The 23,772-nt window shown below is 41.0% G+C and overlaps 2 protein-coding genes across 4 annotated transcripts in view; one reads left to right on the forward strand and one right to left on the reverse strand.

The window, feature by feature from the left end:
- The window catches only part of LOC121704922 (protein FAM83G-like), a 14,618-nt gene extending 1,082 nt beyond the window's left edge, over nucleotides 1-13,536 (forward strand). The window contains exons 2-6 of one of the 2 annotated variants that reach the window (XM_042085472.1): nucleotides 4,926-5,093; nucleotides 7,083-7,204; nucleotides 7,358-8,610; nucleotides 8,822-8,887; nucleotides 10,895-13,536. In XM_042085472.1, the coding sequence (XP_041941406.1) occupies nucleotides 4,926-5,093; nucleotides 7,083-7,204; nucleotides 7,358-8,610; nucleotides 8,822-8,871 (1,593 nt within the window). In that variant the 3' untranslated portion in view covers nucleotides 8,872-8,887; nucleotides 10,895-13,536. The remainder of the gene's footprint in view (nucleotides 1-4,925; nucleotides 5,094-7,082; nucleotides 7,205-7,357; nucleotides 8,611-8,821; nucleotides 8,888-10,894) is intronic. The other variant, XM_042085473.1, reaches the window with a different exon arrangement.
- LOC121704924 (cytohesin-3-like) lies at nucleotides 13,248-23,692 on the reverse strand. 2 transcript variants are annotated; one of them, XM_042085474.1, is made up of 13 exons: nucleotides 23,454-23,692; nucleotides 22,464-22,549; nucleotides 22,260-22,324; nucleotides 20,976-21,042; nucleotides 18,766-18,884; nucleotides 18,305-18,385; nucleotides 17,951-18,063; nucleotides 17,425-17,573; nucleotides 17,015-17,126; nucleotides 16,551-16,627; nucleotides 16,393-16,464; nucleotides 15,946-16,094; nucleotides 13,248-14,003 (listed from the first exon to the last, which is right to left on the reverse strand). In XM_042085474.1, exons 1-13 carry the CDS (start codon nucleotides 23,491-23,493, stop codon nucleotides 13,919-13,921), a joined length of 1,215 nt encoding a protein of 404 aa, XP_041941408.1. In that variant the 5' UTR covers nucleotides 23,494-23,692; the 3' UTR covers nucleotides 13,248-13,918. The 2 variants fall into 2 exon arrangements, with proteins under 2 accessions (XP_041941408.1, XP_041941409.1); XM_042085475.1 differs by lacking the exon at nucleotides 23,454-23,692 and adding an exon at nucleotides 22,580-23,441 and having other exon boundaries at nucleotides 22,464-22,544.
- Nucleotides 23,693-23,772: the final 80 nt, after the last annotated feature.

A 23,772-nucleotide genomic window follows, 5' to 3' on the forward strand; every position in this document is an offset into this window, starting at 1 on the left:
TTAGATTTTCAGACTGGCTAATATAGATATACCAAGGCCTCAATGTACATAGACTTAGATAACTTAATCTATTGATATCCATCATGAAAACGGACGCTTTGTAGTGTTTGATACAAGGATACAAGGAAACAAGGAAGTTTATTGTCACATGCATATAGTTACCGGAAGTAAGAAATGCAGTGAAATTATGTCTGGTGTCAGCCTATTTGTGCAAAGTGGGGGGGTAAAAAGTGCAGTAGAAGAGGGGTCCTGATGGAGCTCTAGAAGTTATTTATGACTTGATGGTTATCATATAACCAGTTTAAAACCACTTTACAACTTTGGTGACTTATCCTTTTTTGGAATACAATCTTTTGAGAGAATGTTGTTTCTCAATATCTAATCTCATGGTTGAAATTGGTAAGTCAGAAATGTACGCTTTCATAGAGAAGCCTAGACTTTCATGCATGAAGTGGGATCTTGAGTGGGACAAAAGTGAGCAGGGTGCAAACGTGCCTTTACAGGTCTGGGCATCACATTTCATGAGAATATTAACTTGTTGTGTCTTAAATGCCAAGTTGCATTAATCATCAGAACAGGTTCTCTCTCTCTCTCTCTCTCTCTCTCTCTCTCTCTCTCTCTCTCTCTCTCTCTTTCTCTCTCTCGATCTCTCTCTCTCTCTCACACACACACACACACACATACTCACACATAGTTGCGTGCATCTGGCACGAAAGCATGCTAGGCCTTTGTGGCCGTAAGGCATCTCCCCCACCTCCCCCACTCTTCCCCCACATGCACAAGGCTATCACTTTCACTGGGGCTTTCTCTCTCTATCAGACCCAACTAGCACTTTCAATAAGCTCCCTACAATAAAAGTATTGCTAACATTCTTTATTTATATAGCAACAGATATTTGAATATCTATACTCTATAGTCACCCTGTATTTGAACAGCGTAGTGGTAGTACCAAATGTTCAATCACCTGTTAACAGCCTAACGACATGGCCTGCGGTACCCTTATTATCTATGAACATTTTGGATCAAATGAGTGGGACAAAATGATCTCTACTTGTTTCATGTAAAGCTGGAACAGTGATCAGACCAGAGGGTTCAGACAGAGACCTCGTTGAACAGAGCCACTCATAAACATGGACAGAAGGGATTTAATTGCTGTGGCTCACTGCATCTGTCACCACCCTCTTGTCATTGTCCTATATTTTGATTATGCAAGGAATGAATGATTCCCATTTCCAATGGATACTCCTCCAGTTATTGAGAAATGGTAAATGGTTTCCCCATTTTTTTCCGGGAGTGCTTGCAACTGCTCGAGGGTGCACACACACACACACACTCCCCGCCCCCACACCAATAGCTTGCTGTTTTCTGTTTCACTATAAATAGTGATAGTTAATTGAAACTTTCAGAACCACTTACCCTTGTCGAGAACTTGTTTTTCCTCATTGGCTCACACCTTACACTGTGCTGTGACTTGAGGCTTTTTTTTTGCTTCTGTCTGCAACAGAGACTTGTGAGATACTTTGTGCACACACCTAGCAGTTGCAATAACTCAATGCTCAGGGCACATCTTTGTTAATGGAGCATATCTAACATATTTTGCTCCTTTCTCTGCTTTGTTGTGGCTCTGACATTTTTTTATTAAAACGCTGTGTCAGGTCAGTTGAACAACTTTTTTGCCTTTAGCTTTGCTGTTGCTGAGTCAGCACAAGCATTTTTAGTCATACCAAAACCTGTATGTACTGTGATGAAAGACTCACCGTGGCTTTGTATAGCAGCAGGGTTATTCGTTATAACCATGGGGTCTGCCTGGCCATGAGATGTTACACACAAGTTGAGAGTATAAAGCACTTGGTCTCTGTGCATGAGTCAGGTTCACAGGTGGGCTTCACGCTGCCTGGTGGACAAGATGTTACACTGTGAAATGATCATTGTGGTTAACCTTATATTCAAGTGTAGGCTACACACATGCAGTATTGCACAAGCTCATGCTGCTGGTGAAAAATTATTCGACAGGAAAGTGAAGCTTGGATGTTAAGGCCGCCTGAGGCAGCCTCCTTTGAATGAAACAGGATGTGTGCTGATATGCAAACCAGCCAACTGTAGACTATTGGGAAATACTTTATTTGCAGGGGTGTGCATAAGACAGACATGACACTGTCATAACCATGACATGATACCTGTGAAGAACATTAAGAAGCCTTTGTGAATGTGAATTCAAGAACAACACATTGAATTTATATAGCTCTTTTCATTTTTGATGTCAAGTTATTGGGATGTCTTTATTATGACAATGATATAACGTGCCATAAACATACCATGGATTGCCTTACTATTAATCATATATTTAAACAAATGACACTTTGTTTAAAACAATTACAACAGTCATGATGCATGAACATTCATAAAACCTGTTCGTATGAATCATGTGATTTTTTGTTTACAAAGCAAATTTTGCTGCATATATGTGTTTGCAGAGCTATGTTCGATGTTAGATATGAAGACTGTGTGTAGACTACACTGTTATCTTTCCTCAAAGGTTCTTGACTTTTGATAGGGCTCTTCCGGAATATGACAGTTGTACTGATATGACTGTAGAGGGTGGATACTGATAGTAGTGAGGCTTTTCACAGTGTTGGAAATCACATGTAACAATTTTCCTTTTTTTGTGAATTATTGAAAAATAGAGGTCAGATATGATAATAAGTGCGGGTGTTGGTCTGTGTGTGTGTGATGATGTATGGTACAAGATTAGTATTTGGATCTTGTTACAGATACAGATAACACGCTTACATTATTTACTCAACATCCAGATCTGTTTTGGTACAGAGAGTGTATCACACAAGTCAATCTGCTGACCTTGACATTCACTCAAAGTCCTTTTAGGCAAGTCCCTCCACTCGGCGGCCATTTGACAACGCTTTTTGGACATGGATGGATGCCCGACGCTCGTCGGGCATCCATTTCGGCAGAAATGCGCGTGCGCAAGGCTTCACGACACCAATCTTGCTCCAGTGGCGAGATCACAACACATGATTTACACGATGTCTTCACAACACACCATATGATTGGCTCAATGTATTCACATCACACCACATGATTGGCTCAATGTATTCACATGTCGACGTTTTGCCGAGGAAGGGGTGGGATATGCGTAGACAACGGCCATATTAGCGTGACAAACTTGCCCCATGCATTTCTATGAAGTATTTTTTGAGTGCTGTGTCTCCACATTAGAAAGTCTCTGATTCATTGCTATCAGTTCAGCTACAGTTTGATGAGTTTGTGAGATTTCATACTTGAGTAGAGTGATGACCATTTAATGACACACTTTGACATGTATGCTATGTTACTGTGTTGAATTGGGAGTTTTAACATTAGTGCATCCCGGCCTACATTGTTACCCTAGTTATTTTAGCTCTAGCTCAGATGCACCTTTGCCATGTGCTGAATACTGTACCGTCTATGTAAAAGCATCTGCTGAGAAATATAGTCATAAACATACACTGTTTCCTCCGATTGTTCAGAAAACATCTTCAGAATAGTTTCAGAATACTCATATTTCCTCAGCAGTATTTCATTGCAAAGAAGGCTTGTTTAAGTTGCATCGTGTTAGCACTATAAAGTCCAATACTAAGTCTTGTGTTACTCATTTACATACAGCTTTGTCTGAAGTGAAGTAGTGCCAGTGGTACATGTGACACAGAAACATAGAACAATTGTCCTCAGTATCATACATGTTCCTTAGTTTCAGTAACCCCATAAAGGAAGAACAGGATGACTGGATAGATAACTAGAATACAAGTGGGTCAAGTGTGGACATGTACAACTCAACCTCAGCCTGAGGTCCTAAAAACATATGCTCTCTCTCTCTCCATCCCTCCCTCTCTCTCTCTCTTTCCACCTATCAGTTTATAAACATTCTAACATTTTGTTTTTATGCCTGGTGACTGCAGGGAACTACAGTTTAGGTATCATCAATGCATCATTATGGTCATGTTAAGAACAGTTTAACCCACCAGGTCATGCGCTGCATATGTAGTTTTGTGGTCCAGGACAGGAGACCCTGTGAAGATGTGAGAGAAGCTTCTCCAGAATGTAATCTCCTATTTTGCCAACACCAGTTAGCATGCTAGCAAGCCCATGACTATTGTGCTATTCTAGGAGTTTCACACTTTACTGCAAACCATGTAGGTAGTTAGCTTGCTAGTTGTTGAACAAAACTCCTCCTCTGTTACTTAAGTACTGTATGAAAGTACCATTAGTATTAGCAAAGTACTCTGTGCTTTGGAGGAAATCGATGAATAAACCTGCCCGAGTATACACATGGTGTCAGTATCAAAGAAGAACTCCCCTTAATTAGACGAAACCTTTAACAGGACGCAGATTAGTTGTGTAGTGAGGATTAGGGCAGGAGGTATCTTCCAGAGGCTGAGATCACTGATACCTCTGAAAAAGGCAAAATGATAAATTAACCATAGCTGTTCGGGTTTTCTGCAACAGAATGTAAGTCATTACATATGTTATATAAGTAACATTTGATGGTCTGATGAGTATCACCAAAACCAAGGATAAAAATGAGTGATATATGAAATGAGTATATTATGGGTGTAAATGGGTGATAGCGCACTGTAGTATCTCATACGTGATGTGACATATGAATGAAATCCACCTGTAGCAAGCTGAGGGAGTCATTCCTCTGGCTTCCAGAACGTATGTAGTTTCAATGTTCAAACACTCTCACTTACATAATTATCAATAGATCAAAGCTTAGTCATGTCACAGTGTAGGTTTAAATACATATGCTCCATGGGTAGATAACATCTGTCTAGCTAGATGGAATAGTGCTTATTCTTTAGTGACTAATGACATTCTCTACCACACCAAGTTCCCTCCTCGCTCACTGCTCTCCACTGTTTGTTGAGTAGGTGGTGGCCGTTGTGATGGACCACCTGACAGACCTGCTGATCCTACAGGACCTGGTGGACGCGGGGTCACGACGCGGAGTTGCCGTCTACATCCTGCTGGAGGCCCAGGGGCTGCCCGACTTCCTGGACATGATGAGTCGTCTGTCACTCTCTGCCCTCGCCCTGCGGGTAGGTCACCCACACCTGATCCCCAATATGTGCTGCTTTTATACATCTTTGTGTCTGGGAGATGGCAAGTGGACAGTGAACCCATTTAGCTGGTTGGTTGTCCTCTCTGGTAGCCCTGAGGGGATTGGCTCGTCTAACTGGGTTGCTTACTGACATCCCTCTGTCATTAAAAAGAGAGATGCCATTGACATGAAGAAAGTCAGTCTCAGGCAGGCTTGACTTCATAAATCTTTCATAAATTGTTTCATAAATCTGCAAGATAGAGCATGTGAGTGTGATCACTTGTACAAGCTTGTAATAGGTAGCCAGTGATGTTGAAACACTGCACTTTTTAATGTTGATGATCTGTAGCCTAGTGATGAAACTTTGCTTCAGTAGACAGCATTCCACAATCCATGCATTAACAAACTAGTAAATGATAAATGCTTGTTAAATGCTAGTTTGATAAATGCTTGATAAATGCTAGCAAACTAGTAAATGATAAATGCTTGTTAAATGCTAGTTTGATAAATGCTTGATAAATGCTAGTTTGTTTATTGGTTGTTTATGCAGTCCAATCAATTACATTTCTCATTTAGGTTATTTAACCAATGTTATGTCTTTAGTCAATTAGAACATGAATTACAACAAAGATGAATTATGTGTATATATGCTATATATGTTAATTGAGTTAATATAAATTAATATCCTTTCAACATGAACCACCATATTAATGTTAGTTGATGACACCTTGACTAAACCCTTTAAGCTCTTTATATTAAATATCTCCAATATCATGAAGCATTTAGAACATCCATAATCCTGTATATTCTCATGCTTTATTTCTTAACTTTTGCTTTAACCGTCTCCCGAAATGACTTTAGGACAACAATCCCACAAGTCTGGCCTACTTAGCTTTCTAACAACTAACAACATGGTGCCTGTGGAACTGAAAAAAAAATTGATGGCAACATTGGCTCTTTGTGGGTTACTGAAGGGAGGTATTTCAGCAAGTTTAAGAACAATGAAACAAGAGTAACCGGAGCTTTCTCCCTCTCAGGTGCGCGGAGGGGAAAGCTATGTGTGCCGCTCGCAAACCTCGTCCTCAAATGAGCTCTGCCTCACTACCGACTTTTTCTTCCATGCAGTGTCCCCGTCCCCTCTCCCATCTCAACTTGTCACATTTTTCTGAAGCTTACGACCTGCACGTCTTTCCGCTCTGACTTGTACTGGTGTGTTACCAGTGATGTTGCAAGGGTGTGCCGTGAATGTGTGGGTTTAGAAGAAAAGGTCAGAGAGATTAAACAGCCTTATGTTTGTTGCACAGCAATTCATAGCTTGGCCTTCCTCAACATGTTCCTGGTTAATGCCACTTCTTGCTTGCTCACTCACTCCTTTTGTGTGGCGACACACCTACATAAACAACGCCAGTGAATCAATAAAACAGCACCATTTTAACCTTTTGTGTTTGCTTTAATACACAAAACTGGTGCCTGATGATGGTATGCCGCTGCACTGCCACTGTTTTCACACTGTTCTAAATGCCAGTTTTTGGTGTTGGTTATTGTCAAAAGGGTTGTAATGCTGTATGCTCCTACAGAAAAAACAAAACTCTTTATCCGTCTGTGTGTGTCCAAGAGGAGGAGGGAGCGAGAGGAGAAGCATGAAAGCATAACAGCCACATCATGATTAATCAGTGACTCAGACATTGCTATTAAAACAGCATAATTCTCATTTTCTTCCTCTCCCACTCATTCCAACTTATCTCCCTCTCTCTCTCTCTCTCTCTCTGTCCTCTCTCTCTCACTCTCTCTATCTCTGTCATCTCTCTCTCACTCTCTCTCTATCTCTGTCATCTCTCTCACTCTCTCTTTCTCTCACTTTCTCTCTGTCTCTGTCATCTCTCTCATTCTCTCTCTCTCTCTCACTCTGTCTCTTTCTGTTGCTCACTCTGTCTCTGTCTCTCCTTCTCTCTTTCTCCCTCTCTCTCTCTCTCTCTATTTCTCTCAGAATCTCCGGGTGAGGACACTGCAGGGCTTCGGTTTCCCTCTGTCCTCCGGCAAACTCTCAGGCTCCCTGTGCTCCAAGTACATGCTGGTGGACGGAGAAAAAGTCATGTTCGGCTCCTACAGGTCAGTCTTCATCACCCTCTCCTCCTCCTTTGTCATTTGTTTTCTCTGTCACCACTTCCTCCCAGACACATTACATAATTCATCCCCTCTATTGTTTGTGTGTGTGTGTGTGTGTGTGTGTGTGTGTGTTTTTATGTGTGTGTGCGTGCGCAGCTTCACATGGAGTTCCTCCCGCATGGACCGTAACATGATCACCGTCATGACGGGCCACGTGGTGGACTTCTACGACGGAGACTTCCGCGAGCTGTACGCCGCGTCCCAGGAGGTGGACCTGTACAGCGAGTTCCACATCAACAAGCCCCCAGCGGCCGCGCCCGTACGCAAGACCACAGCAGAGGAAGTGGCGACGGTGGTGGTGGCGGCAGCGCCTGCTTCTGTACGCTCCCAGACTTCCAAGCTGTCCACCTCTCGCTTCCAGATGCCCGTCGGGGACTCGAACCCTGCGAATTTCAAGGTGCCCATGCACAAGTACCACAACCCCAAGTACTCACTGGTCGTGGGCAACAGCCTTGGGGGGTCCCTCTTCACAGGGTCCCTCCAGGACCTGTCCTCCATCAAGGACACTGTGGAGGTCGACACGGTGGCAGTGAAGGCCCTTCAGAAGAAGTTCCAGCAGGCCAAAATGGCCAGCGACGAGCATCTGGACAAGGACTCCACATCGCCACTGCCCGCTTCCTCGAGACCCATAGAGGAGGAGGGAAAGGCGGAACCGAGTGTGACTTCCCCCTTCGGAGGGAAGAAGCAACGCAGCTCGTTCAGACAGTTCCTCAAGAACAAGATGGGCGGTTCTCATACTCAAGCAGACGGCCTCAGCAAAGACACAAAGACAGCCAATCATAACACAGAAGCTCAAACTGCCCATGTAAACCAGGACCCAGACACAGTCACAACCAACCATGTAGCCAATCACAACACAGATGAGAGAATCGACAACCTGAGCAAGGACTGTAACACAGCCAATCACATTACAGATGTGAAAACTCTTTATCCGTACAATAGCAAGATGTTAGAACGCAACCACAACTGGAATGCAAACCCAGCCACTAACCATATGGACACCCAACCTGCCCATCTGAGAGTAGAGGCCAGATTGGGCAATTGCCGCACAGACACTGAAACCCTCAATCAAGGCAGTTATGCTAGATCTAATCATGTTACCAACTATAAAAACCCCATTCCACGCAAAGATGCTACACCAATGGATCACAGCACAGCAGATATTATAAAAAAAGTAAATGGCCACCATCATGTCCCTAGTGCCGCCGTGTCTAATGGCATAGAAGAAGCTGAGGACACCTTTGACATTCATGCCAAACCATCCCTGTTGAAGTTTAATCACAAGAAGTCTTCCAAACTTGGTCCAAGGACTTTGTCTCTTCAATCTCTTAACATGGGTGAAGAAGATGGTGAGTATACTTATTATACTTATATGTTTCATCGGTTAGTCAGTTTTATAGTAATTTTATGTGTGAAACTGACTATGAATCCTCAGACATGTTGTGAGCCAGTGTTCTCCTCAATGCGTGTTAAGGGTAAATTGCTTGTGAAGGTTATGAAGGTGTGTCTCAAATGTAAATGGATGATTCATGTCCATTTGTCATCTGTGTTATCCCATAGGCTACAAAGGCCATAGGAAACACCACAAGAAGAACTGCATTCAGTCCTAAGGTCAGAACACTCAAGGTGACATAACTGTAATTGCATTGTGTTTTAGCAGCTCAGCTGTGTTTTTGTGATACTGTAGTTGTATTCACCCATGTAGAATAAACCAGCATTGCTTTAAAAATAGACTTTGAAGATTGCGTTTTTTGCAACAATGGGTCGTTGCTAGCCATTTAACAGGAGCATATCTATGTTCCCAGGGTCATATGTTCCCAGGGTCCTATGTTCCCAAGGTCCTATGTTCCCAGGGTCCTATGTTCCCAAGGTTCTGTGATCCCAGGGTCCTATGTTCCCAAGGTTATGTGATCCCAGGGTCCTATGTTCCCCAGATCAATTTTCTGCTAACACAGAGTGGCTAAATCTCAATGTCCCCCCTCACAGACTTTGATGTAATGCACATTCCCATCAAAGTCTGTGAGGGCTTAGGGCTGTCCCACTGTGATTGTGAAGTCCATGAGGGCTCACTCTCACCCTTTCCATGCCCTTTCCCTAAGTCGGCATTTATGCACTTTACCCAAGATAATTAATAACAAATCATAATGTTGTGACGTGAAACTCAGGGTTATCCAAAGGGAGGCTACACATTTTTGGCGTCATTAATTTAACAATATATCACAGGTGATGTCCCATTCCTGTTATTAGCATGTTGAACCCTAACTGTTATTAGCATGTTGAACCCTAACAGCCTCAAACTCAATCACTTATCAATGGATATCAGTTAAATCTTTGAGGGTTCAGGGACCCTTCTATTATGTTTGGGTCAGGATATATATACACACACAACTGCTTGGTTGAATTTCCCATTGTCATGCATTCTTTAGAACGTGTAATAACCATAGGTTATTTGCAGACCTATGAAGTAGCTCCAGTTTTTTGGCCGTATTACTCTTAACGTATAATAATAATAATGTATAATAAAATGTTGCGTCAGAGCTGTACAGACGTTACATGGCAGTAGGCTAAGAAAGATAAGGTTAATCAGAATCCTGGGATATATTATACCCGCTTGACAATGGGAGAGATGGAACTAACGACTGGCCTTTGGCCATAGCAACCATCCATTTAGAACTAGTAACGGCATTTTGTGCTGTAAGTTGAGAAATGTGTTGATATGTGGCTGAAAGAAGTAGTTCTACAACTACTTCTAGTTCTACAAACAAGACAGTTTTAGCTATTAAAACGTTTTAATTATAACAGCAAATGAACACAACGCAAGTGACAACAGTGGTATAAGGGGGATGATGGACTCCACAGTGTTTGTTTGAACTTACGAGGTGTAACGTCCCCCTGCTGGCGCGTCGGGGCCCTTTTACCACCTCAAAAGTGTATTTCTTTCTGTGAACCAAACGCTGTGTCATCCATTATCCCTTACACATATACTATACACCATAACTAAACATTGTCATGGGTGAGTTGGTCTCTAAAAAGAACAAAATCTTTCATGTTCTAGGTCAAAAAAAAATCTTACAAATAAAATGTTATTGTTAAAAACATTATTTTTCAGTTCATCTTTATTTGTCTGACAAAATAAGCACAAATCCATAAGAAAGACAGGGAACATACGTAGGACCCTCTAACTGGGAAACATAGAACCCTTTTTCATGTTCCCATTATCTACCATATTAATCTGGGGAACACAGGACCCTGGGAACATACAGTATGGATGACCCCCCATTTAACTGAATATAGCCTATTATAGCAACAACATATGCATTAGCAATTTCTCAAGGGTGAATACTCAAGGGTGAAAGGGTGAAAGGTGAAACAAGTGTGTCAGTGTGAACTGACAGTGTGAACAAGGAAACAAAATTAGCAGAGCAAAGATGACCAACTTAGGGAACTTGCCAATGAAATGTTACACTAGTTACAGCATCAATCTTTGTCTTGCTCACTTCACTTGGTGGTGGACCACACTTCAGGTTATTTTCTAATATTAATAGCACTTGCAGGAAGTGGTATTCACATTAGAAGTGCTTATTTCCTGTGTATCTCAGAGACCCTCACCCTTCTCTCTCTTTCTCTTTGCAGGGACGGTGTCAATCTGACCTGTTTGTTGTAATCCCTCCATTTTTCAACATGACTGTGTGAAGGCCCGCAACGCAAAGCTGCGACCTACTGCTCCCTCAGGTTAGGGAGGGCAGTGCTGTGGTTGCCCTTTGACCTTCCCTTTGATCACTTCCCAGTGACCGCTCCCAGCAGGCCACGCTGATGCCTGCTACTTCACAGCAGTGAATGGACTGAGACCAACGTGAATAATGTTCTGAGGCTTTATAGAGTGAGTGAGTGCTTTTAAATGGCACCATAAGCATTAAAAGCAGAGTCCGCAATCCTAGCAAAAGGCTGTTGATATTTGATTAGCCAATCAAATTACACCTCTTCGTTCCCTGCTTTTTTCTCTTTTTTTGAAGCAACATTGTTGCAGCATTGGCTGAAATAGTTTTTGGTTTATTATCAGTCCGAGCCACTGTGTTTGTTTTCGCGTTTAAAGAGCCTAGACTGTGAACACCATGACAACACACACAGAGTGGACAGCTAGAGGGCAGAAATTCAGACGAATGTGACTAAAAATGTATTGGATTAGAATCACAGTCTGTAGCTTTAAGACAGGTCAACAGGTCTACCACACTGGATTTTGTGGCTAAAGTCCTTGAAACTCCAGGCCATGATTCCAAGTAGGTGGTGTAGTGGCAAACCTTCAATCTCCAAACTAAACGAAGCCAAAGGGCACTTCTATTGGGAGGTTTACCACTTCCTCTGGGTTAACTTACCCAGATCTGTCACTTAACCACCTACTTGAAATACACCGTCAGGCGAGTTTGCCAAGGGTTTACAGCCTTTAGAAGGCTGTTTGTATGTAGGTGTAAATTTGTGTACAGTCCTGGATGAAAAAACATGCTCTTAAGGAACTCGTGTTAATTTAGCCTTGTCAGTTAGGTAGCACAGATAGTACTTGCTGGCTTTTTTGTGCACTGTTACATTGTGTGTTTTTGTTTTCTTTTTTATTTGTTATTGTTTTTTCACTTTCTTAACTTCATTTGTATGTTTTTTTTACAAATAATGCATTGTCACTAATTCTTATTTCCATCTTAGTAAATGCATTCATTTATGATACATATTTATTTGTTTATCTCTTCCAGACATTATTATGAAAGAAATACTTGAAAAGCTATTATTCCACTTTGTCAGTTGTCAGTCCTCCAAACTTTGTAGGAATTAAAAGCAGTAAAAAGACTGCAGAAAACAACTTAGTGCAAATTTCATAATAAGAACATAATATAAAAAGCTGACCACACACAGCTGATGGGATCAGAGAGGTGGTGTTAGATCTGTGTGTGTGTGTGTGTGTGTGTGTTGAGTGCAGGTGAAATCCATATGAAACAGCAAAAAAATAAAGCAGTCATCTACACCCTCCCAGTGTAAAATACAGTCTGCGACTATTCTGGTCTACTCCTTGAGATTTTTGGTAGAATTGCATGTCAGTGGAGCCTGTCTGCATGTGAGAAGTAGCTTGTATCTGCAGGCAAGATTTTCTTTTCTTTTTTTCTTTTTCTGTCTTTTTTTTCTCACAATCACCCACAGCCTACTCTGTTTGTGGAGTGCAGAGGTTCAGCAAATCTTTTCAAGACCCCCCACCCCACTCCACCCAGCCCTGGCCCACCACCTTTCTTCATGCTGACACAGAAATAGAGACCCTAGCAGGATGAGGGGAGGAAGTGACACGCAAACACAGGAAGACGAGAGCTCAAGCACACTCACCGCAGATTCAGCCCACCTCTGTCACGCACTCACATTTGCTTCACACTTAATGCACTACAGTGCATGCACACACGCACACAGGTGTGAATGCAATGTATGCTAATAGCAAGAAAGAAAGATGTGAAATGTAAACAGTTTGGAGTTCACAAGTTCAGTAGTTCAGAAATATGGTTTTCTGGAACAGTGTGTGTGTGTGTGTGTGTGAGCTCATAAAGCAGCTCCAGGCATGATTCAGTCAGTCATTTGTTATCATCTGACTGCAGCCTCCTCTGCTGGTCACCTCTCCTCTGTTATTCCAGTATGGTATTCTGCATGTGTGCTAGCTTTCTAGCACAACAGCGGCCTTAGTGGTTAGGTAGCATGTGTGCCCATTAATTGTACTGCAATGTTTAATTTCTATGGACTGAAGTAGCATAACAAAATGTTTCATTGTGTTTAGTTTAATTTTTTTGAAGTATGATGAGATTTGTGTTGCTGTCTATGTTGTTACACTTAGACATGGCATGTGGCTTCATTGGCAGAAGAGCATTTTAGTTACAGTTTACTTTAGAGTTTACTTTATTTTAGTTAGCCTTCATCATTGAATGCTGAGAAATAATACACATGTATCAGTTCAGACTCTGACTGTGGTCATTTATATCTATTTATTAAATAAACCAATAATTATGTACAAAAATTAATGACATTTTGGGGATGACGTCATAACACCCTCTGTAAACAGCTTATTTACATACATTGCTGACTGTAAAATATGATTAAAAAACTTTTATACAGTCATGACAATATTTGACATTTATACAATTATTTGACATTATCCCATTGAAAACATGTTTTATGTTACCAAGATAGAATCCTTCAAAAAAAAGATCAACATTAGCATTTTCCAAAAATGGTTAAATAAATTAAAAATAACATTCTTCATGATGTCACTTTAGTATAGAAATTGTAGCTTTGGCGTTCCAAGAACAGTAAATTATGAGAGCTGTGTAGGTCTAGATCACCCCAATTTAGCTTCTATTCACAAGCAACTGTGAGAACTTTTGAGGTGGCAAATTGTGAGGGTGAGACCTGTGAAACATCACGCCACTTGTTTTCCACCTCTAGTGCTGACCATCACTTCCAGTACCTCTGTCCTCTCAGCTGGAGGATAAAATAGCATCATGGCGCCTTCCGGAAGCACTTCTTCAAGCACAGACTGGTTTGACACCTGTGGGTTTTAATCTACAAACATTAACAGCTCAAGAGGCCCCCTCGTGGTGACCTCTAAGCAAGTAGGGCTATTTGGTCTTGAGGTGTTCAGTCATGGGTTTCCACATTGCTGGCAAGCTTCTTTTTGCGTGCTGACACCAAGTCATAGAAGGGGTCCTTAGTAATGCTGGCCCTGCAAGAGAAAGAGGACTAGTTCAGATTACTGGTAGAAAACACATTTCTGGGTATGATGACTATTGAGGTGAATAAAAGCAAAGGCTGAAACACTTGAAAAGTAACATGCTATGAAGAAAGTGCATGTTTGTACAGTCTCAACTTATAAAATCACTCAGTCGGAGGAGTAATATATACTGTCATATCAACATTCTTGTCATATACCGCAGCTGTGTCTCAACTAGCACACAGGCAAAACTCATCATAGAGTGACATCAGTGCACACAGGCAAAATGCCCCATAGAGATTCATAAGGATTGATTAATGGATTGGCTTAAAGGAGAAATCCGGCAATTTTTCACATAGATCTCCGTTTCTCGAGGGCACCGAGTACTGTCGGTACTAAAAAATACGAAAACAATCGGTTATACCTAGCTTGAGTTAGAGCAGTGGTCCCCAAACTTTTTCTTCCGAGGGCCAGCTCACTATGCCTGGCTCCAAGAGAGGGCCAGAGACTCGGAGTAGTTCTATATCAGTAACCATAAATAGCTTAGTGCTGTGAACAGCAGTCTACCTTAGTTGAATATTCTATTACATTTAGTCATAGGCTATTGCAATTTAATACCATTGTTAGCTGTGTTTATATTGTCATCATGCCATATTAGTGTAAAATTAAATAATACTAATAAAAAAACCTTTGCATTCCCAAAAGTAGTTTTAAGTTTTATTAAAAAATGTATGAACTCTGAATTCTGTGTCTTTGCATACACAGCTCAAGTTGTGAATATCCTACAAATAATTAAAAGTTCTCAAACTATGAGAATTTTATGAAGTGCTGAAGTTGTCTGAAATGACCACCATTCTAACTTTCAGTCACCTGATGAGAACTTTGTGAACTCTTTGTATGAACATTTGAACGAGTGAATAAAAAATAGAAATAATTATCCCAGAAAGTCCCAGAAATATGACTTGAATAGAAGTTAGTTAGTTATTAACAATTAATTGATCATTTTTAAAAATACTTTGAGCACTGATGCAGTCAGCATAGGCCTCTTACATTGTTTGCAGGTAGGCCTACATTTCATTCCGGCAAACGCAAAACAGCGCCAAAACAACCACCAGTGGACAAAAAGAGTATTACATGTGTACTGTTAAGACTCGCCATAGAGAATGAACGGGGGAAATTGCGGAGGTTTTAGTTTGACAATGTTGTACTCCCGTGCGGGCCGGATGATATATACTACGGACATGTTTTGGGGGACCACCCAAAATGAGGTGGCGGGCCGTAGTTTGGGGACCACTGAGTTAGAGCTTCCCGGCACCTACAGTGCTACACTCTGGAGGCATGTTCATGAGCCCCTATGTCCATGCCCCCATAGCGTAGCACTGTAGCTGCCTGGCAGCTTTAGCTGCTGTCTGTAGCAACTCGAGCTAAGTAAAACTGATTGTTTTCAGGGTTTTTTCTTACCAAGAGTACTCAGTGACTTCAAGAAACAGAGATCTATGAGAAAAATTGCCGGATTTCTCCTTTAATATGACCACCAAGTTAAGGAAATGAATCGTTTCATTTTGTTTTGATTTTGTGGCTCTGTAGGCACTGAGCCATCCATGGATCATTCATATACAGCACATTATTGAAGTTAGATCCAAACAAGAACTGGATGTTTTACAAGTATACAAACCCTAAATGCACAATAAAAGACTGAATAGGAAAGAAATGTTATACGTATCTGTCAATTTCCATTCAGTTTCAAATTCAGTTTCAAAGTATGGACTCTCTCTATGCTTTTTAGCATCATCATATCTGAAACATTCAATTGTAGACTTTCTAATATCTTACACTTCTTACATGTGGCTGTGTGTGTGTGTGTGTGTGTGTGTGTGTGTGTGTGTGTGTGTGTGTGTGTGTGTGTGTGTGTGTGTTGTGTGTGTGTGTCATATACTGTAGTCACGGTTCTGACCGTATGGACTTGATCCACTCGTCCCTCTCCTCGGCGGTGGACGCGCTGATGCGGTAGGACTGGTGCTTCCCCATGACCACTTTGCCATCCGTCTCAGTCTTGCAGGCCTTGATCTTCTTCCCCTGGGGGCTGGACAGCTCCAGACAGAACTGGAAACACACAAGACCCCAGTCTTAACCACACGCCCACTGACAAACTGCTCTTACGCTGAGAAGGCCACAATGGAAATAAGGAGGACCATAGCTACATTCTATTGTTTTATATATATATATATATATATATATATATATAGATATAGATATATACTGTATATATATACATATATATAATCTTTGTTTTCAATGCATGTGGTGACATCTGTGTAGTAGGGTATTATATCTATTTTAGAAATATAGTAATACCAATCAATTAATCAATCAAACAATCAATCAACCAATGGTCTGTCACCTGCTTATGAGGATCCTCCACCTCATCCACACAGAGGTTCTCCAATGGAATTATCCCTTTAGGCTCTTTGTCCTGTGGAGGTGATACAGACATTATAAGCCCCTCAGATATGATCAGCATCTGTTTCAGTCTAAACGCCAGAGGGAGATCGTACTCACCGCAGTGTACTGAAAGTAATAGAGACAGCTGTCGGTCAAAATGAACCACCTTCTCTTCCACGTTTTCACCCTGCCCCCTGCAGGAGGAAAAAGGTTACTGCATGACCTCATTTTTCATTCGGAGCCATTTCTACTCTATCAAGACTAAACAGAAAAAAGAGACAGAAGCAGCAGTAACAAGTTGCCTCTTTGATATTCAGCACCATAATTAAAGTTGAAAAAGTTGAGCGGCATTTAGACGCTTTTGTCCAAATCGACACTATTTACCAATTTGCCTCTATCAAAATGAATAAACACAAAGCATTTGACTGTGCCCTTGTATTAAACATAGCAGATGATTTGCATAATTTGCGTTGCCTTTTTGTTTGGATGTATTTTGTAGAGATGCCTACTGTTTCAGCAACAGAAGCCGCAATCTGTAGTGTAGGTTCTACTATTTTTGTAGGCAGCAATAGTGAGCTCACCCTCTTTTAGCAACCACCCCTCTCGGTCTGGATTGAAGAATGTGTGTGTGAGATCATTGCCGTCATCCTCAGGGATTTTGAATGGTTCATTGTGAATGCTCTCATACAGTTTCTGTGCGTGAAATAAAATGGAATAACATTCTTAACATTAGCTTAGACATACATGAACTTTGACTGCTAGACATCAAGCAGTCAGAGCCTCCAGCCCAGAGACAAATATCAACACAAATATCAGTGAAGTGAGCTGAAGTGTGACCACTGAATCTGCATTTTGTAACAAATGACTGTTTGCATGTGCTGTCTGTTTTTAGTAAATTTAGGATCATAATCCAGAGAATAGTCGTCTTCCTTGACAATAATAATACTTCTGAAGAGGTGCCGTGTGGGCTGGGCCACGCTCAAGGCCCTACCGTGAGGAGGTCGCTGGGCAGGTCGCCCCCGTTGTTGATGCCTCGGTTCATGCTGATGAAGCGATCCAGGTTGGGCTTGTCCTTCACGTTGGGGTTGTGCAGGCTGGTGTTCAGCATGATGATGGCAAAGGACAGGATATAGCAGGTGTCTGCACAGCACACAAACACAAGCCACGGGTTGGTCTGTGCACATTGTGTGTACTGTATGTGTATAGCATGGGCTAGCAACTTGGTTCCCACCAAATTAACAAATGTGTATGAGTCATGAACCGTAGTTCGACAGGCCAGCGTCATAAGCCCCAGCAAGTGTAGCAACATGTGGGGTAATAGTGGTGAAAAGACTACTTCCCCTACAAATATTGCATAAAGAAGTATTGTGAGGATACGTCACAGGAGTAGTCTATGAGAAGTCTATCAGAATTCTTGGCTTTAACCTCAGTGTCACCAGATATGGGCTTTAGGATTAACCGCTCAGTTAAGTTTGATATCTGTCAGATCATAGTGACATAAAATGGTGTGTATGTACCAGTGGACTGAAAGACGCCTGCATTACAGTTGCAGTAGCGAGTTGCGAAGGCCTCCATCATGCGGTCAATTTTCTGGGCCTCACCAGGAAGACGAAAACTCCACAGGAACTGCCTGCCATGTTCAAAATGAGTAATGGTCACGTAAAAATCTAGATGGTCAAACAAGGCTTAACCCTTGAAAGACTGTGCCTGTGACAGCATAGTATATATAGTATCCATTATATAAACTCAAAAATGCATTAATTTAAATGATGAATTATACAGATTTAACACAAGAAAGTGTTCATGCATATGGAAACCATTTCAACACAGTCCAAATCATTCGGAAGATGCCCTCAGTAACGATGACTCACCTCAGTGCTTGCACTAAATTCAGGTCGGAAAACTCATGAAGGTCCACAAAAGCTTTCAGAATCCTAAGATGCATGTCTTCTCTAAGGTAAAAGAAGAAAACAACAACCAAAGGTCAAAGATGTTTACACTAAGGAACCTCTAAGAGTCATCACATTCACAGTCATAGTCATTGTGTTTGTTCTGCCTTTCATTTTGTAACTTGAAGCTTGAATTGGACAGAGGGATATGAATGGTACAGTCAATAGCCATGGAATTCATAAACTGATGGCAATTATTGTCATCATTACATGTGGAGTAATCACTACTGTAGGTCTACTTAATGTGTATTAAGGCTTTGTAAACAATATATGGATATATGGATTCTTTCTATTCTTTTGAAAGCTTTAAGGGCAATTTTTCACCACAATCACATCAGATTAGGTGAAAGCTGCCATCATCAGTCTTTGTCAATACCACCTACCTCTCTCCTAGGAAGTTTCCAATGGCAGTCTTGTTAAGGCCGTCCTCTTTATAAAGGAATTCTGCCACTGCCTCAGGTGTCCATTCCAATAGGCAATTATCCACCAGATACTGGATACCCTGCAGTGGGACACTCACCAGTCAGCTTGGAAACATTTTCAATTTCAAAAAGTGTTTCAACATTTGAATGTAGAATTCTAAGTTCTTTAATAAAAGGCCGAAAGCTCTAGCCTGGAAAAATCCAGACTATTTTACGAAGTGATTAGAGTCTGGTGACTCACGATTGGGATTCATTTCCAACACTTGCATTGCGACGGGCACTAACTTTGAAATCATTGGTCCAGCCTTACCAATCACATTGGTCAGATATTCCTAACGTTACTTTCTACTTTGTCTAAACTTTACAAACTGACAAAAAAACAGCATCAACGGTCAGTGGGTCTACCTTTGCTGTAAACACATTTCTGCATTTTTCCAACTGCATTCGCTGATGTTTGCAGGTGTTGCTACTACTGTTAATCAAAGTTTCGGTTTCGTCTTCCCCTCTCCAGACTAGATCTCCCTGAAAGAGGATCTAGGTGGGCGGGGCAAGGCTACGAAAGCTCTGCCTTTAATTAAAGAATCTAGCATGGATTAAAGTGTGCTGATAAGTAGTTTCCTTGACTATTTCGTTTGTTTGTAGCACCTTTGATCGCGAGTGCAGGGTACTTTGTTTGAATGTAGAATTTGTTTTTTTTATGGCCTAAAATATGATACATTTGCCCAACAAAAATTCTGGATTCTGATACAACTGTACCACTGGCAGAATAATGACTGTGTACTTTCTTGACCTACTTTACAAATGCATTACTGGCCTGCATACAGGCAGATGTTGCAGGTGGGTCCACATGCTGTCACACCCACACTCACCACATGCACTGCATGCGTCCTCACACGTACAAGACTGAATTAAGTGTCTTAGAGTTGGTTTAAACGGGAGTAAATGCCAAAGAAAGTAACATCTGTCACTGTGAGACCTCAGAGTGAGACAGAAAAGAGAAGTTGTATGTTAGCAGATGCATCCTGCCCACAGCCATTCACCATACCAAGGGGTGACAAGACTGCCAGCGACAGTCAGTGATACACTGTGTGAAAGATTTTTTTTTGGTTCATTAACTTCCCTATATGAAACTATAGCAACTTGAACCTAATGATACTGTTCATCTCCTGAATCATTCTGAGTAAAAAATATTCGTGTTAACTCAGTGACTCATTGTTTACTGTTGCAAGGTAAACAATGTAGGCTAATACTCCATGGGCCTCTGTGCCAGACAGTGGGCTCTGTGAGGGTGAATTGAACAGTGAGCAGCAAACAGTCAAATGCATTGTCTGCTGCAGGGTGAAAATAAACTGGTGTGGTTTCCAAACACCAGCAGCAAAGGCCTCGTCTATTCTTCAAAGAACCGGATGTGGGACTCTTTTTCGTTAACTACTCCGCCCCCTCTTCCTTTACCCTGAATCATCCGTGGTGGTTGAAATCATCACCTCACAACTTTTATATAAGGTCTCAATAGATCTGTTGTAGAGCTACAGTATGATAAAAAAAAGGCTGCACACAATGATCAGCTGTATAGCTTTAAAATCCCTTTCTTGGTCAGTCTAGTATTGGTTTCTGAGGTTTTGATACATTAAGGAAATGAACACAATGACAAAATTAGTGAAACATAGTATTTCAGTTTGTGAAAGCCTATTACATAATGTGTGGATGTGCAAGTGAACGAGAGTGAAATATCTCTTCATTTATTAAGCTTTCCATTTGAATTTCTACATGAGTAAGTCTTAACCTAGTCTACTCTATACATCTGTACATTCACACTATATGATTAATGAATAAGTCTTTACCTAGTATATACATCTGTACATTCACACTATACACCTGTGTTCAATTTTGTTTGTTTTATCCTGTAAATCCCTTGAACCTATCATGATGATCTACGTCCAGGTCATTTTGTGTAAAAATAATCTGTGGTTTATCATGGTTTCCTACTAATCTACATAAAATGTCATCCAGCATAAACAATGTATCTGTGCTCTACTGTATGTACATTAGAATCTACAGATGCAACTGAAATACTGTAACAATGACGCTTTCTAACACATTTATAATCCACATTATTCATTAATCCGATGTTTAATTACATGTGAATGAAATGAGGATTTATATCAGCTGACCTTTTTTGGATCCATGTTAAACTTCTTCTTCCCACAAAGGAATCGCTTAGTCCGCACAGCTGATTTGCTAAACCGGTGTGAAAGAATTTAACAGTTCAGCAAACAAAACAAAACTTCTGAATTATTTCCTTTTCATGAACTATTGATTTGTTTAAACTGGTTTTAAGATGTTATTCATTAATCCATTCATTCAATCATGCCTGTCTTGGCAACTTGTTGACGTGCAATGTTGCCTGGCAATGTTCCTCATTATTGTGGCACGTTCCCATTGATGTTTCTGGAGAACTTTAATCGATAGGCAAATTGTCATGATCATCTAACCAGAATAAATGAAACTGGTTATGTGGTTGCCCTGCAACATTACTCAAAAAGTTGCCCCATGTATCATCACCTCTAACCCACTTCAAGTGAATTATGCTAACATTGTCAGACTGGCTTATTGAACCCACAGAGAATAAAAAGGTATGTTATCTAACTCTGGGTTAGGAATAGGTCTTTAGGGATAGGAATAGGAATAGGTCTTTATTGTCATAGGTACAATGACATTTAAAGTGCTCTCCAGTCAGTGCATCATTCATTGAGTCTATAAAAATATACTTTAAGTACTAGTGTAAAAAAGAATAAATAGAAACAACAGCAAGTAAGCTTCTTCCACAAAAAGTTGCAGTGTTCCTTTAACATCCTTTAGTGATTTGAGGAGACGGAATTTACTAACCATTTTTATAAAGCCAGTCCATGGCAGAATGTATGGACACCCTACTGTCACTAGCATGGCAAAACTCACCACCCTTATAATAAGTCTGTGGTCCTTTTGCATCAGTCATTTAAAGAGATAGCAGAAAACCACAGATGCCAAAACATCCTGTCACCCCCCACCTGACTCACTCTGGAGAGGTGTCAATAGGGGAGACCAGGGGGGTCCTAGCTGATACTGGATGTTTTTTTTTTTTACTTGGATAGATGACTAGTTTTAAAACTAAGTTAGTGTTGACAGACCATGTGTTACTTTTCAACATGAGATGTCATCCAGCACTGATAATGTGTCTCTGCTCTACATTATTATTGTTTTAAGACTTGCAAATAAGTTGATTTCTAAAAAAACAAAAGATTCAAAGATTTTTCAAGACATTTCAATACTGGTGCTGCTAGGTTTCACTTGTGTTCATGATTGTTGAGAATCAGTTTGATTTTCACAAGAGGTAAGTGAAAAAGAGAACAGGAAAAGGGTCTGTTGTACACTGACCACGTTCTCAGCAAGTAAAACCAACTCAAGAGTTTTCTTACTTCTCCTCATCAGAAGCCATGTTCTCAATCTCACTCATGACGTTCTCAATTTCCAGCCTCAGCTTCTGCGGAAGGGAAGTGATGCAAAAGTTGAATGAGGCCAGCAGAGTCAGGCAATTGTTATCAGCTGGTCATTACACACGCACATGCTAGACTATAATTTCACAACACTGTAGAGCCTGACCCAACTTCCATTCTCTGTACCTGAATATCATCCAGGACGTCATTCTTGTGTATCCTCATGGTTTCCAACTGCTTCTTCTCATGTGGAGTAAACTCAAGAGAGGGAGCTTGACATTACACACACACACACACACACACACACACACACAGACACACACACACACACATGCAATCCATGAAAGTGAGATGGTTGTTTCTATACATTCTCAATAATAATATGTTTTTATTTTTATATCACTCTGCGTGTACAAGATGTAGTTCAAAGTAACAAGACAATAGGTAGCCTACACATCACAAGACAAAACAGAAGAAATACAGACCTCTGAACTACATGCATGTACATTATAAATGCAGATGCACATCCACTCATGAGGTCGCAGAACAGCTATTTGCACAGCTCCCCACAACTTCTCAGAAATGGTTTCTCACACCAAGCTTAATATACATACTGACACTTCTCTGTCTGAAAGACCTAAGCATCTTTCTCCCACCCTTGTCAGAGTCCATTGCAATAGGTCACATCACAGTACAGTTCTAAAGACATCCAGCCATCAGTGTACCACATCATGTTGGTGTACAGTAATTGCTGGTCTTCAATAAAAGCTGATGCCCATCACTCTCTATCTCTCTTTCTAAATAGTGCATTGACCACCTGAGCTGGTTGGTTGGCTAGTCTCCTCAGTCCAAGCCATGGTGTCACAGATAAAACTGAACATCCCAGTAGCATTTCTGAGAGAGTAACTAGCTATTCCAATATAATGCTACATTTCTTACATTAGCAATCTGATCTGTAAATCCGCACATATGGTTGTCACGCTGTCTCGGACCCCACTGGCCATCTCCTGTGGGCTTCTTGTGTATCTTGACTGAACAAATTCAACTATTTGTACATCTAAAGTCATCGATTAAATATGACTACTTACATGCAATACTATGTCTGGGGCAGGGAATGTTGTATAATACACATACGACATTGATATCCAGCCAAAAAAAAGAAGAGACAGCTCTTACCTTTTCCCCAGAGGAAGCTGTCCTTTCTCTGGCTCCCCATGTTGAGCGATCTAGAGAGGCACTGCCTAGAAACAGGAAGAGAGCATCTGCGTTAAGGCTGCTCAGATGCTGAAGTGAGAAAAAAAAATTCCATGCTAGCAAACTCAGTGTCTCAGTTGCCTTGTCATACTGTGCTAGTAGATGTGCAGTTTTATTTGTATTAGCAAGATGGACATAGAGCATATCATACAGTGACACCTTTATGATATAAATGTGTGTATTTTACCCATTGTGAAGTATTGGCTTTCTTATAGGTTACAGGAGGGAGGGGCCATTTCTG

This window comes from Alosa sapidissima, chromosome 3 (genome assembly GCF_018492685.1).
Source record: "Alosa sapidissima isolate fAloSap1 chromosome 3, fAloSap1.pri, whole genome shotgun sequence".
Taxonomy (NCBI): Eukaryota; Metazoa; Chordata; class Actinopteri; order Clupeiformes; family Clupeidae; genus Alosa; species Alosa sapidissima.

What these genes read in the sequence shown, in the direction of transcription:
- LOC121704924 (XM_042085474.1), bottom strand. Translation starts at nt 23,493, where the DNA reads ATGGGGAGCCAGAGAAAGGACAGCTTCCTCTGGGGAAAAG. An exon ending in ACGTCCTGGATGATATTCAG is followed by an intron (nt 22,325 to 22,463) that starts GTACAGAGAATG and finishes TCCCTTCCGCAG; the next exon opens with AAGCTGAGGCTGGAAATTGA. An exon ending in GAGTGGATCAAGTCCATACG is followed by an intron (nt 14,004 to 15,945) that starts GTCAGAACCGTG and finishes TTTCTCTTGCAG; the next exon opens with GGCCAGCATTACTAAGGACC.